The sequence below is a fragment of the Dermacentor albipictus genome, unplaced genomic scaffold (assembly GCF_038994185.2).
Source record: "Dermacentor albipictus isolate Rhodes 1998 colony unplaced genomic scaffold, USDA_Dalb.pri_finalv2 scaffold_22, whole genome shotgun sequence".
NCBI lineage: Eukaryota > Metazoa > Arthropoda > Arachnida > Ixodida > Ixodidae > Dermacentor > Dermacentor albipictus.
The window spans coordinates 5,360,998-5,375,143 of record NW_027225576.1 but is presented as its reverse complement, the minus strand read 5'-3'; the positions used below and the strand labels follow the sequence as shown (position 1 = coordinate 5,375,143).

Below are 14,146 nucleotides of genomic sequence, written 5' to 3'. Positions count from 1 at the left end.
AGCATGTGTTGCAAGCGACCACCGCAACGATCGCTAGCTACCGCCTCGAGTAAAAAGGAGGAAAAGGGGAAAGGTAAGGGCAGCAGGTTTTCGGCCCACGCGGCAGGCATCTTTTTAAAGGAGGCGTTGGTTGAACGATCGCAGCGCCAGATTTGCCTCTAGGTATACTAATATGAAACTCTATGGCCCCCAGACTACGGTTGCTATCATGCTATGGCACACGGAGGAAGTGTGGTTATGGTGGCTAACCACTATAGTGTGGTGTCGTGTGGAAGGCGGAAGCCAATCGAGACGACGAAACGCCGCCTAGAAGATTGGTCGCGTCAGTGTACGTGGCGTTCTAATATGATGCGCCGGCGCTGATCATTTGGATCAACATTGGTTGCAGTCGTGTTGCAGTGGACGAAGTTCTTTTCTTCCGTCATTTTTTTTTATTTAGCTTGGCTGCGCGGTACACCTCGCGGCTTACCCGTTTCGAAGGGTGTAGCCGTGATCATCATCACCACGCGGGCACTGAGCAAGATGGCTACGCTCAGCGCGTCGTGTCCGAGACGCAAGTGAACGAAATTGTTAAAACCAATAACCCAAGCTCGGGTAATGATGACACACCGACGGACCCATCACGCCCGCGACAGTAGGTGATCCACAAAAGAAATTTAGCGGCACGGGCACCTGTTCGTCCACGGATGACAGGGCGCTTACGTTTTCGACAGCGGATTGAAAGAACGCCGGACACATTGCAGAACTCATCGTTTCCCTGCCAAGAGCCGCGAGGCGGATGCGTCAGCTCACGAAGACGCCACAAATTCACGCGCGTTTTGTTCCCAGAAGACAGCGAAATAAGCAATATGTCATCTCGTGAAGACTACAGGAAGGCAGCCGGTTTCGCGCCGCGGAAGCCTGCGTGACGGATATGTTTCGTTGCGAAGATAAACTCCGCCGTGCCGTATTTATAAGTGACCGCTCGTCGGATGACGTCAACGTTTTGTATAGCGCGCTGAAGCCTGTGTTTCGGCTGCCCAACCGCTGTTTTGACGCGTCCGCCATCGCCTTCGTGTGGAGCAACGTAGTCTCCGTGGCTTTCGCTGTTAACGCCTTGCGTCGACTTTTGCAGCCGCTGCCGGACCTCGGCCAGAGGTGTGCGAGCGGGCGTCGAAGCAGTGAGGACGACGGTGGTGGCGGCTGTCCTGTGGCGTAACCGTCGTTTGCTGCCACTGCATGGCCGCCCGCCGCCCCGAAGCGACTGCTCTCAGGAGGTCATCTTCGCCGTGGCTTCTGCAGTCGCTGCGGGCGCGGTGACATGTGGTACCTGATGGAGAACGCTCAGCGGTCGTACACCCTTTCCGAGAGGCTGTTGCGCGCCATCGGCGTGGGCCACCACACAGCTCCCGGCACGAGGAGCGAGCAGGAGGACATCGAGGAGTTAATACGTCAGGGTGCTGACGTGAACCAGTCGCACGGCACCTTCCTGCCGCTCCACTGTGCCTGCATGGTGGGAGACGCCACGAGCGTCGCCGTGCTCCTCAAATGGGGCGCAGATGTGAGTACAGCCCCCTCTCTCACCGTCGGCGCGAGCACAGCGCTTACCGGACTTGTACCTGGAGTAGTAGTGCTTTCTAGATGCTGTCTGGCCCGGCTAAGTTTAGCTCCTCTCGTATTATTTTGCTTATTGTTGGAATACACGTGCTTATTTCATACTCTAAAGCGTTTGACAATGTTCTGGTGAGTGAAACAGGTTCACCGACATGAATCGTACCTGCATTGGTGGCGCCTCTAGCGACTGACACGTCTCATGTGCGCCAAGTATTAGGGGTGTGCGAATATTCGAAATTTCGAATACGAATCGAATATTTTCCTTATTCGAAGCGTATTCGATTCGAGAAATGCATATTCGTAAATTCCCGAATATTCGAGGACGGCCGAATAATGGTCGAAACGGCGAATATATTCGGACAGACTGTGAATAATTTAGCAATTAACGAATTATACGCTTGCTCCACATTCTCCTAAGAACATGTTTATTCCCTAAGAGCTTCACATGATCCGCTCATTATCTGTATGCTCTGCATCAAGATGGCAAGTTGGGCAGGTTGGTTGGGATTCATAATAAGGTTCGTTACAGAGCAACACAAAACAAGGACAAAAGAACGTACAAAGCGACAGCGTTACAGCACTGTGATCTTAAGTGCTGTAACGAACCTTACTATGAATGTGTACACCTGTTCCAGTCTATCTGCATCAGGCCCGTGTGACATGATCAGTTTCGACTTTTTTTTTTTACCAAGCTTTATTCCAGGGCTCTTTCATAAGAATATATGATGTACTTTCGGGCTTTGTAAGTATGCGCAATAAAATATGCACCTAGAAAACGTTACCTGGACCAATGTTGTCACAGTGCATGGAGAGCCTTTACTTTCTGAACATGTTGAGCAGTCAATTTTCCTTCGCGATAACCTGCAACAAGCGTTTACCTGACAGAGCATTACCTTACATTACCTGAGTGCATTAGCTAGAATGAGTGCCTCTTTAACCTGAAGCAGCCTCGTAAAATACAATATTATTTTTAAAAGGGTAATAAAGCTATTGTTACCTCGTTTTGCAATTTTTTAATAGTACACATATATTCGATATTCGATTCGATATTCGAAGACAGTTTTTCACCTTATTCGTATTCGATTCGTATTCGAAAATTTCTATATTCGCACACCCCTACTAAGTATGCTTCACGTATCTGACAATCTAAACAAAGACTGTAATTGCAGTGGCAAGTTTTTTTACACTAAACACGGGCGCACAAGCCACTTGATAGAGAGTGCTGTGGTGAGTGGCTGGTGCACTCCCTAATTGCACTTGCACGTCGTCTGCTACTGTTACTATAGCACATCATCTAGACATGACAAAACACAGTCTCATGTGCATGGGCTTGTGGTCTGGCTTCAGACTACTAGACAACACGTGAGTGCTGCGAGGGAGTGCATCTGCTAAGCCTACAAACTGGGTGTGCGCCAGCCAATCGCCAAAGTATTCTGGTTGTACTGAGCAGCATATGGCAGCGTGTTTACTGGCATAAATCTTCTGAATGTACTTCAGCTGCCATTTCCGATGACCTAGTTGGGCTTTGGAGCAGCCTTGTTAATGCCAATGCCTTCCTTCTTGGTAGCACAGCAGAAACTTGCCAGGTGTAAGGCTTTTGAGCTTCAGAAAACCTAGTGCAAATGTCACACAGTGCGAACCACAGTGCAACCAGCCATTGCTTACGAGGCACATCCATCCATCCATTGAAGAGAACACCTGTGGTAGCAGCCCATAGCTGTTGTGTTTTATTGCTGAAGCAGTGGAACACCACAGATTATGCAGGTTCAATTTCTGCCTCCAGTAATCACATTTTTAAAGAGAGGCAGGATGCAACAATGCTTGAGTACTTCTTAATTACAATGTGTCAAAGAACCAATCATTTAAAGGAGCAAAGACGTAAAGAATCAGTTTTTGTGTTTTATTATGCAGCTACCAGCTCTATAATCATGGCGTGGAGCCCCGAATCATTGGGAGAGCAGCAAATGATTATCATCCTCTAATGCAACAATACCAAAACACACTCCAAGTGCAACACAGCTCCAAGCAGGAAGCTCGTAACATCACAAAAAAAAAAAAGATTGGGGCAGAAACTTTCCGCTGTGGAATTATCATATAGTGCATAACATTCTGTGGAATCATTACTTATGAAGTAGTATGCTTGAATCCAAGACCCATATTTTAAGTGATAAAAAATTAAGAAACTCCAAAAAATACCACATGCTATGACGATCTCCTCTCCTTCGTAAGGGGTCCCGGTTGGTGTAGTGCTGCATTTCTCGCATAATTTGCCCACCAACACACTCATTTGCATTCCAACATGTCCTCTTGATAAGCCTCTCTCTGTTGTTGCAGACGCAATTCTCTCGCTGCTTGCATTTTCTGCATGCACCTTACCCTCACCTGTGTTATAACTGCACCTCTGCAAGGGCTGCGTCTTATCCCCTGATGTCAAGTGCACTGGCCATGTGTCAAGAAAATTATAATAGCTTGCTCTTTGGCATAGAGTTCTCTACAATAATTACTAGAGGGAACTCTGGTGCTATGATTGTTCAGCCATCATGAGAATGATGGTTAACATATAAATTTGTCAGATTTTCATACTTGTGGATTCAGACGTTTGTGTGAATTTGGTTATTACACTTTATCTGTCTTCATTGACCTAAATTTCAGAGCGAGCGATACTTTTCTAAGTGCAGAATACTTTGCGAACATGCGCAATTGCTACTAATTGCAACAGTTCAGCCTGTTGAGTTGACTAAATCAAAAACGCACCAGTCGTCTCAACATATTAGCTTGCCCTCGAGAAATTCACAAGTGCGTTCTATGCCGCATGTCGATGCATGTGTCTGTGGCATAACGGTTTTGATATTGGGCTTCTGTGCTAGAAGTCCTGTGTTCGAATGCTGCTGTCAGACAATTTTAATAATCTTTATTCAGTTATTTATAACACAATACTTTGTTGAAAAGGATGTGTTTACACAGCCACAAAGCTGCTTGAAGACAGCACGACGAAGTTCAGGCAAATCCATGTATACTAACCATCATTCCTATGCTGGCTGAACAAAACATCACTTTATGCATTGAAGCACAAAACTAATTGGAGTGCCATTGCATTTCACCGCAGAGTTCGGGAATTAATATCTCGAAACTCGTCACCCTGAAAATTCATTCCGAATGGCAGCGAACTCCACGGCTAGAGTTTTTTAATTACAATATAGGCCATAAGGTAATTACTTAAAAACTTAATTAGGGATTTTTTAAATTAGTCTATTATGCATTTAAATTTTTTCTTGAAAGTAGTTTCCACCTCCTTGAGTAGACCACCTCATGAACTAAAATTGCGCTATCTGCCACAGGCAACCTTTAACAATTTTTTAAGGTGTTCACTGAAACACCCTGTATATACTTTCCACTGGTCCTTTCTAGTGGCTATGCGGTTCTGTTGAACACAAGGTTGCAGGTTTGATTCCCACTCAACATGGCAGCCATATGCTGATGGGCATGGAATTGTAAATGCTTGTCTACATAGACTTAGGTGTTTGTTAAGGAAACCCAGGTGGCCGGAATTAATCAGAGGACAGCGAACACGGCGAACACTGCCTCGAGCAATGCCCGATCCCAAAGTCATGCTGAACGGAGGGAAAATTAAGAACATGCCCACTCCCCACATTCTCCTACAGAGAGTCGGAGCCAGCCTATCAATCCAGAAACTTCAAGAGGTCGTCATGCAACTCATGCTCTTGGTGAAGAGAGTGGCCAACTGAAGAGACGGCCTTAAAGAACAAGACATGTACCTCCTCACACACGCTCTCATCATTTACAGTGTCAAGTATGGCACACCTTTCCTCGGCTTAAAGAACAGCGAAAGAGGGAAGCTGAACTTACTCTTATGCAAAACATATCATCTCACCTTGGGCCTTTCCCCCACTGTGTCCATGGAGAAACTCCTCCAATTGGGTGTACACAACACGTGGGAGGAACTCGCTGAAGTGCAACACACCAGCCAATTAGGATGCCTGAAACTCGCGGCAACAGGCTGGGCTACCCTACGGCGGCTGGGATATGACTGCGAATACAAACCAAACCATAAGCAGTGAATCCCTCTGCAAATCAGGAACGAAATAGAAGTTTCTCCTATCCCACGAAACATGCACCTGGAACACCATGCAGCAAGATGAGAGGCAAGAGTGCACACATTGCAGTGCTCCTTTGGGGAAGAGGAAATGGCCAGGCACATCAACATAACCGAGTGCAGAGTCGGGCAGGCATGCACCCGTAGTGTAGTAAACAATCAAAAGGGAGAACTTGCAGCAGCCACAGACACTGCAGAAGAGGTAGCAATGGCCCTAGCAACCACCAAGACTAACTCAACTGACTACGTCAGTATTGTGACACACTTGCAAGCAGCGTGCCATGATTACACAATAGGCAGAATAACGACAGCCGCCTTATGCATCCTTGAATGCACCAACCCCCTACCCGAACTATACATAGTCTAGACACTGGTACACTAGTCCCTAGCAGGCAACAAGGCAGCCCAGGCTACAGCCCGGGAACATTTTCTCCAGTCAGCCTCGCTAGGAGACATAGTAACGGTCCCTCGAGACGAACCTGTACCGTGCAGATACACAGGCATACATGCACGCCACAGACTGGGAAGGAGACTCTATAATAGAAGAGTTGATTGTTGGGCTAATTGGTTTTTCATAATTGAAGTAGTAGCTTAGCGCAATAAAAATCACAGACAAGAAAGGTGGACAAAAACAAGGGCTACACTCAACTATTTAATGGAAGGATAGAATCGGACATATATATCCTCTTGTCACGCATGTGCATACCAAGCAAAAGAGTACGGGCACATGCACATCACAGGCAGTTGTGCAATAAGTCACATTCGGCATCTAGTAATAAGATAGAAGGCTCACTTATGCACCTATCTCTGTTCTCGATGAAGAAGGCCTCAAGTGCAAGCACCAAGTACTCGTGCGTGCACCGAATGCAGTCTAGTTTCTCAAACCAAGTTGGATGCCTTTTGGCAGCTGGTTTCCCTTTGACAGTCGTCAACGCTATAGTAGAGTCTCTTGTGCAAGAAGTAACGTTTGGAGCACGAAAGGCAACAGTAGAGGTCCAAGGACCGAAAGTGAGACCGGAGGTTATACCCTACGTGTACAAGGTGTCACACAAACTTAAGAAGGTTGCTAACCATCGTGGTATTCCTCTGGTTTTTTTCTGCACCCAACAAGCTTTTGAAGCTGTGCCCTCGAGTTTGCTGCGAGAGCAGGCGGGGCTGCTGCACGAGGCATGAGAAGCCCTTTGTGAAGTGCTCCAGAGGGGTTGTATACGCAATTCCCTTGCACCTTTGTGGGCAGCTCTACATTGGACAAACTGAGTGTTGCGTGAATGACAATTTAAGGGAACATGCGCAAAAACTAATAAAGGAGCATAAGGGTGCACATATGGTGGCTCATTATCGCGTGTGGGTGTGACGCTAGATTTTCTGAGACTGCTATTCTGGGCAGGAGCAACAATGCCTCTTCTAGGCTTGCACTTGAGGCCTTCTTTATCAAGAAGAATAGAGATAGGTGTATAAGTGAGCCTTTTATCTCATTACTAGATACTGAATTCCACTTCTTGCGCAACCGCCTTTGATGTGCGTGTGCCTGCTCTCTTTAGCTTGGTATGCGCATGCGTGACAAGAGGATATATATGTACAATTCTATCCTTCTATTAAACAGTTATGAATGTAGTGCTTGTTTTTGTCCACCTTTCTTGTCTCTGTGGTTTTTATCGCGCTAAGTTACAAATTCAATTATGGAAGAATCTATACCCCACCACACCTGAAGCTCTCGAAAGAGGACACTATAACTTACAGACATCAACAAACCAACACTTTCCCACACAGCATAAGATATCTCATTTATCCCATACTTTAGGAATACGACTGCAAATTCTGCTGCACGCTAAACACCCTGTACCATATGGTACGGGAATGTGGTCAAAACACCAACATCCCCCACCTCATACCAGTGCAGTGGGAGACCCAGCTCACCAGCCTTAACCCCGATAACCACCCGTAGGGGCCTCTGCGTCAGCAGCCGTTTGGTGTGTTGCGACACCACATACCCGAGCACACGAGGTTCGGAGCCTCCCGCGTTTAACTGTGCGCGGCGTAGCCGTGTCCGGGAAAAGGGGGATCCTGGGGGTTGAGCCGATGCCGGGTGTTCGGACCTTTAAGGCCTCCCGGCGGAGGCAACACACCTCTTTGGCCTCTGCTTTACGTAGACGGCACCCCCGGACTGACCCACCCGGGGGAAATCGGTAGTTGCCTTTCCTGTCTCTCGCTCTCCCTCCAACCTTCGTCTTTCTCTCACTTTCCATCTTTCCGGTCTTCTCCTGGCTTCTCTTTACTTCCAATTTTTCCAGGCAGCAAGGGTTAACCTTGTGTGAATAACCAACCTAGGTTATTTCATATTTGGTTATAGTGGTAATGTACAGCTGGCGTTTGCAGGCCATGTTTCACAGGCTGTGCAGCGTCCCCTTGTAGGACTCCACGGTGGGTGGCTGGCATTACTGCCGAAATTACAATCTCCTATGGATACCTCCTTCCCCCCACTACCTGATCGCTCCCTGAAGAGGGGGCGCACCGATGATGTTTTAGAATTTTTCACCCGTCAAAAAGAAACTTTTCCTCGCCTCCACGTAGTCCACTCCGAAACACCAAACAAACCCGTACGAACAATCTCCCCATTCCTCATGTCCAAGTCTCTGACCCAAGTTCTTGGGACAGGTTACAAAGCATCCAGAATGGCAAGCGGTGATCTCCTCTTGGAGCTCTGCAACCTGAAGCAATATGAAAACCTTCCCAATCTAGTATCATTTGGCGACGCCAAAGTGACAGTAACTCCGCATCGTACTATGAATACCACCCGTGGCGTAGTCTCCGATGATGATCTCTTGGAGCTGACTGAGGCTGAGCTCTTGGAGGGCTTCAGTGAGCAGAATGTCATCAACGTTTAGCGAATTAATCTGAGGCGTGATAATAAGGAAATATAGACCAAACACCTGATACTTACTTTTGGCACAAGTGTTCTGCCCGAGTCCATCGAGGCCGGGTATATCAAGCTCCATGTTCGGCCATACATCCCTAATCCCCTGCATTGCTTCAAATGCCAGCGTTTCGGTCACAGTTCACAGAGCTGCCGAGGCCGTCAAACCTGCGCGAAATGCAGTGTTCATGAGCACACTTCTGAATTTTGTGAAAACTCTCTCCACTGCGTAAACTGTGAAGGCGAGCACGCTGCATACTCGCTGTCGTGCCCATCTTGGAAGAAAGAAAAGGAAATAGTAAATAGTTACAATTAAAGTAAAAGAAAACATAAGTTTCGAAGAGGCACGCAGGGGGGTATCCTTCCTGCCAAAGCACACCTTTGCCAATGTGGCGCTGCCGGGGCTGTCCGACCCACACCCAGTGAGGCGGCAGTGACGCCATTCGTCCCCGCAGCGGCTGCAGCTAACGCTGCTAAGCCAACACAGCAGATCGGGCCATCGACCCCGAAGGTGGGCGCAGGAACATTTTCCTGGCCAGCATTGATCGTGATCTGGTGTGTTATTTGGACGACAAGATGGTTCTTAAAGTTTTTAGATACGTGGACGATTATTTGGTGATGTTTAAGAAGCAACCCGGTTGGACACACACGGTTATCGTGCAAGAGACCTTATCTGTCTTTAAACGACACGGGAGGGGTCTAACCTTCACCCACGAATTACCTGAACAAGATAGATTGCAGTTTTTAGATATTAACATCACTTTAACACCAGATCACACGTGTTGGATGTACTCACCACGAGCCCGGTGTTGTGCCATTACCACAAGCCCGGATTCCGAATATGCAAGTTGCAGAATTTATCCTGCGAGCGCCCAAATTCTCCCTTGAAAAGTCAAGATGTTGAGCCGTCAGGCAGCGGTGTCCTGCGGGAGAAGCATCGGCAGGCAACGTGTTCAAACGTGTCAGCAAGTGCCAGACAGCCCGGCGCCGCACCTCCTTTTCCTGGGGGTCACCGCGCGCGCGAACTTTAAACCGGGTGGCCAGTGCGGTCACTGGTTGGACCTCTCAGACGACCACCGAGTGCTGACTTTGTATTGGGGTGTTTGAGTGACAATGGTTCTCGGGGAGTATAAAGCCGCGAGCCGGCCGCCTCGAAAACCGGATCTGCCGACCCTCCGAGAGCACAGTGCCGCTCTCGACTGGGGTGAGATGTGTCGCGTTTTCGCCGGACGTCGCCGTGCGGGAACAGTCGCGTTTGTGTGAGCTCTCGGCCCCAGTGCCGATCCGATCTTGTCCTGTACAATGACCTGTATATAATGTATAAAATCCCTTTTGTTATTCTCATCGACGCCTGGCTCGGAGTCTTCGCTACCAACGCTCTGTCACGAAACGGGTGACGAGCGCTACGGGACCACAAAGTCGTAATAGTGGTGCAGCGGTGCAAAGTCGTAACAGTGGATGGCAGCTACGGGATTGACCGGCATCAGCTACCTCGGCGCGGTGAGTGCCTGAAGTTTACCTCAAACACCAGACTTTCTCTGACACAGGTTATAGTAGCTTAGGGAAGGATTTGGTGTTGCATTGTGATAACCTTGTGTGTTTCAAGCCTAGTAAGAGTGTTTTGAAAACCAGGGGATGCTGAGGGGGTAAACAGGGCAGTGTGTGAAATACTTGCATATGTCTTACTAGTAGTGTTATAGTAGCGTACGGCAGGTATATTCAAAAAGGGTAAACAGCAGGAGGACAGTGTGAACGATGGAGAAGTACAAGGTGAAGGAACTTCTCGAAATTTGTGAGGAGTTGGGCATTGAGTTGGGCTCAACCAAAAGAAAGAATGCGATCCTTGAGGTCATGAGGACCGGGGATGTAACGGCTGAGGAAGCCGCAGAGGCCTGGGCGGATATCAATGAACGTCAGGAAAGGGAGGAAAGGAAAGAAAATGAACGTAGGGAAAGGGAGGAAAGGACAGAAAAGGAACGTCGCGAGGAGGAAAAGGAGGAAAGGAGAGAGCGTCGTGAGCATGAGCTTAGAATGAAAGAGTTGGAGACCCGAAATAGCTCGCTGGCGCCTAGTCTCACTTCTAACGGTCCAAGAATACGCGATCAACTTCCACCCTTTGTCGTCGGAGAGGATATGGCCAAATACCTCGTGAAATTTGAGCACGTGTGCGAGCGGAATAGCATTGAGCTATCTCTCTGGGCGCAGAATCTGTTAGCCTTGCTTCCTGGGGAGGCATCAGACGTATTAACTTGCTTATCGAAAGAGGCGTTTGAGAGCTACAGTGATGTGAAGGAAGCGCTACTGCGGAAGTACAAATTGTCGCCCGAAGCTTTCCGGCAGAGGTTCCAGTATGCAAAAAAGGGCAAGGAGTCGAATGTTGACTTCGCGTTTCGTCTAAAAGCCGACCTGGTGGAATGGCTGAAGGGTGAAGAGGTTTACGACGACCGCGACAAAATCGTCAAATGCATCGCGTTGGAGCAGTTCTACCGTTGCATTGATGAGGATGTCAGGCTCTGGCTGCAAGATAGGCTAAAGGAGGTTAAGCTAAGCAAGGCAGCAGAGTTAGCGGAAGAGTATTACACCCGCCGCAGCTTGCACAGCAAGGCAGTGCGCGTAGAAAAAGCTGAGAGGAGATGGGTTTTCCGGGAAGCCCGATGAATGGAAGGAAACCACGCGTCGCGAATTTCGGGAAGACGAGTTCCTTACCAAAGAAACTGTAAGGGAAGGACAGAATGCATCTCAGAATGATAGTGATGGTCCCAAACAGCGAAACGATACGACGCGTTTTTTTGAAAAACGGAATCCGTTAACCTGCTACAATTGCAAAAAGCAAGGGCACATCGCTGCGAACTGCCCAGAGAAAATTGCTTTTGCAGCAATACAGGAAACTCACAAAAACATACGTCTATTGGAGCCTTATGTGCAGGAAATTAAGGTGAACGGTAAGAAGTGCCATGCACTTCGGGACTCTGCAGCAACTATGGACGTTGTTCACCCGTCTTTCGTCTCCTCGAGTGATTTTACGGGAGAGTGCGCTAGGATACGGCAAGTGGCCAAGGAGAGGAGTGTCTGTTTACCGATCGCAACGTTGTCATTGAAGGAGCGTTTGGGAAACTTAACACCGAAGCCGCTGTGTCTGCCGCCCTCCCGGAACAATTTCCCTACCTCTTCTCAAATAGCTCGGAGCAGCTGCTGAAGGATCAGGGCAAATCATTCTTTGCCGACGTGGCGTACATGGCCCTCACGCGATCCAAAGCGCGCCCGCTGTCGAGGGAACTTGACTTTGCGTCGGTAAGCGAACAGCGGTGCGGCACACGGACCGATCAAGGTAACTTAAGGGGCGAGCAGTCACGGGAGAGGCAGAGCTCGGAGGCTGGCCTAGGCGAGTGGGTCCTGGAAGTGAGTGGGAGTGACGCATGCAGTGCTAGCCGCGATATAGACGCGACGCCGCAATTTGGCGACGCGGGCTCCACACTCGCTCCGGTTTCCGCCAGCCGGCAGAAGCTGGCTGCAGTTGTGCAGTTGAAAGAGAAAGTCTTATTCGCGAGCAACAGGAAGACTGTTCATTAGCCGATATGAGGAAGAGCGTCAAACGGGGAGTGAAAAAAAAGAGGGTTTCATTTGGCAAGGAATCTGGCTTATTGTACCGCCGCTACACGGATAAGCAGGGTCGCAAATATAAGCAGCTTCGGATTCCGCGAAAATATCGCCGGGAAAAATGAATGACCTCATTTGCTTCCTCAGTAGTATGTTTTCGGTCCAAGTGATTTCAAGGGGACCATTCTATTTGTCATTATTATTGCTGATTATTAATTGTTTCTGTTGTGGTGTGTTGTTAATTTGAAAACTGGTTGTCTGAGCCTTGTGTGCTAGATTGTACACCTGCCTCTTGTTGCAGCGGGAGAAAAAGGGGGATAGCAATTTAGTTAGGTTGATTTGGATTATGGCCTTGTCTGGTGTTTGACGGGAGACAGAGGGCACTTGTTCGTGTTGGGTGTTGCCTTTTGCTGGTCGGTTTTGCAAGCTGCAGAACGACCAACCGGGACCAGTGGCGAGAAGCAAGGGCTTAGGAACGACCGAGTGGAGCTGGTCGAGGTGCCTTGGCGACAACGCGGTGAGCAGAGCTCCTGTCCTGGCGAGTCGGACCTGGGCACGTGAAGTTACCTGGCGTCCCGACACTGGACGTGAACTTGGACGAGCCTGACGAACGTGCGCGCCTAGCATCCGAGCCACGAGGAGGCAGCTCGTCTTCCCGGTGCCTTATCTGAGGGCGGGGATGCTGTTGTGCCATTACCACAAGCCCGGATTCCGAATATGCAAGTTGCAGAATTTATCGTGCGAGCGCCCAAATTCTCCCTTGAAAAGTCAAGATGCTGAGCCGTCAGGCAGCGGTGTCCTGCGGGAGAAGCATCGGCAGGCAACGTGTTCAAACGTGTCAGCAAGTGCCAGACAGCCCGGCGCCGCACCTCCTTTTCCTGGGGGTCACCGCGCGCGCGAACTTTGAACCGGGTGGCCAGCGCGGTCGCTGGTTGGACCTCTCGGACGACCGCCGAGTGCTGACTTTGTATTGGGCCGTTTGAGTGACAATGGTTCTCGGGGAGTATAAAGCCGCGAGCCGGCCGCCTCGAAAACCGGATCCGCCGACCCTCCGAGAGCACAGTGCCGCTCTCGACTGGGGTGAGATGTGTCACGCGTTTTTGCTGGACATCGCCGTGCGGGAACAGTCGCGTTTGTGTGAGCTCTCGGCCCCAGTGCCGATCTGATCTTGTCCTGTACAATGACCTGTATATAATGTATAAAATCCCTTTTGTTATTCTCATCGACGCCTGGCTCGGAGTCTTCGCTACCAACGCTCTGTCACGAAACGGGTGACGAGCGCTACGGGACCACAAAGTCGTAATAGTGGTGCAGCGGTGCAAAGTCGTAACACCGGAAAAACCTGTTGCCTTTTGAGTCCGCTCATTCTAAGACGGTAAAACGCGCCATTGTTATGCTGTGCCTGAAGGAAGCCCTGCAGAAATCATGTGTTCACCTGGTAAATGACAACCTCAACAATCAGATTGGCAGGTTGCAGAAGGCTGGTTTTCCCGTTTCCGTCGTGGCTGCTGTGGCAGAGAAGCTTCTGCAAAGCTTGAAACCTAGAACACCTCAAGATGGTGGCGGTCAACCGAAGACCAGACCGGTGGTTCTCCCCTATATTCATAGGGTTTCCCACAACCTAAAGAATGTAGCCAATTGCTACGGTGTGCCGGTGGTATTTTCTGCCCCGCGCAAGTTGGCCTCTTTGTGCCCCCGGATTGTCTCCGGCGAGGAATGCGTGCGAGACTGCACCAAACGTCACGCCACCCAGTTTGTCAGGTGTTCGGTCGGGGTTGTCTATGAAATTCCCCTGACACGTGGAAAAGTTTGCATTGGCCAGACGGGCCGTTGTATAAATGAACGACTAAGGGAACACAAGCTCTCTATGGTTAACGAAAAAGGGTCAAATTTGCCCTTACATTGCGGCGCATGCCCTTTGGCTACGC

The 14,146-nt window shown here is 49.2% G+C and overlaps 1 protein-coding gene across 2 annotated transcripts in view; it reads left to right on the top strand.

Moving 5' to 3' along the window:
• The first annotated feature begins 214 nt into the window (after positions 1–214).
• LOC139052403 (ankyrin repeat and SOCS box protein 8-like) overlaps positions 215–14,146 on the top strand; it is a 70,130-nt gene continuing 56,198 nt past the window's right edge. The window contains exons 1-2 of one of the 2 annotated variants that reach the window (XM_070529498.1): positions 215–328; positions 1,115–1,540. In XM_070529498.1, the coding sequence (XP_070385599.1) occupies positions 1,301–1,540 (240 nt within the window). In that variant the 5' untranslated portion in view covers positions 215–328; positions 1,115–1,300. Of the gene's footprint in view, positions 329–348; positions 1,541–14,146 lie in introns of those variants that run through there. The other variant, XM_070529497.1, reaches the window with a different exon arrangement.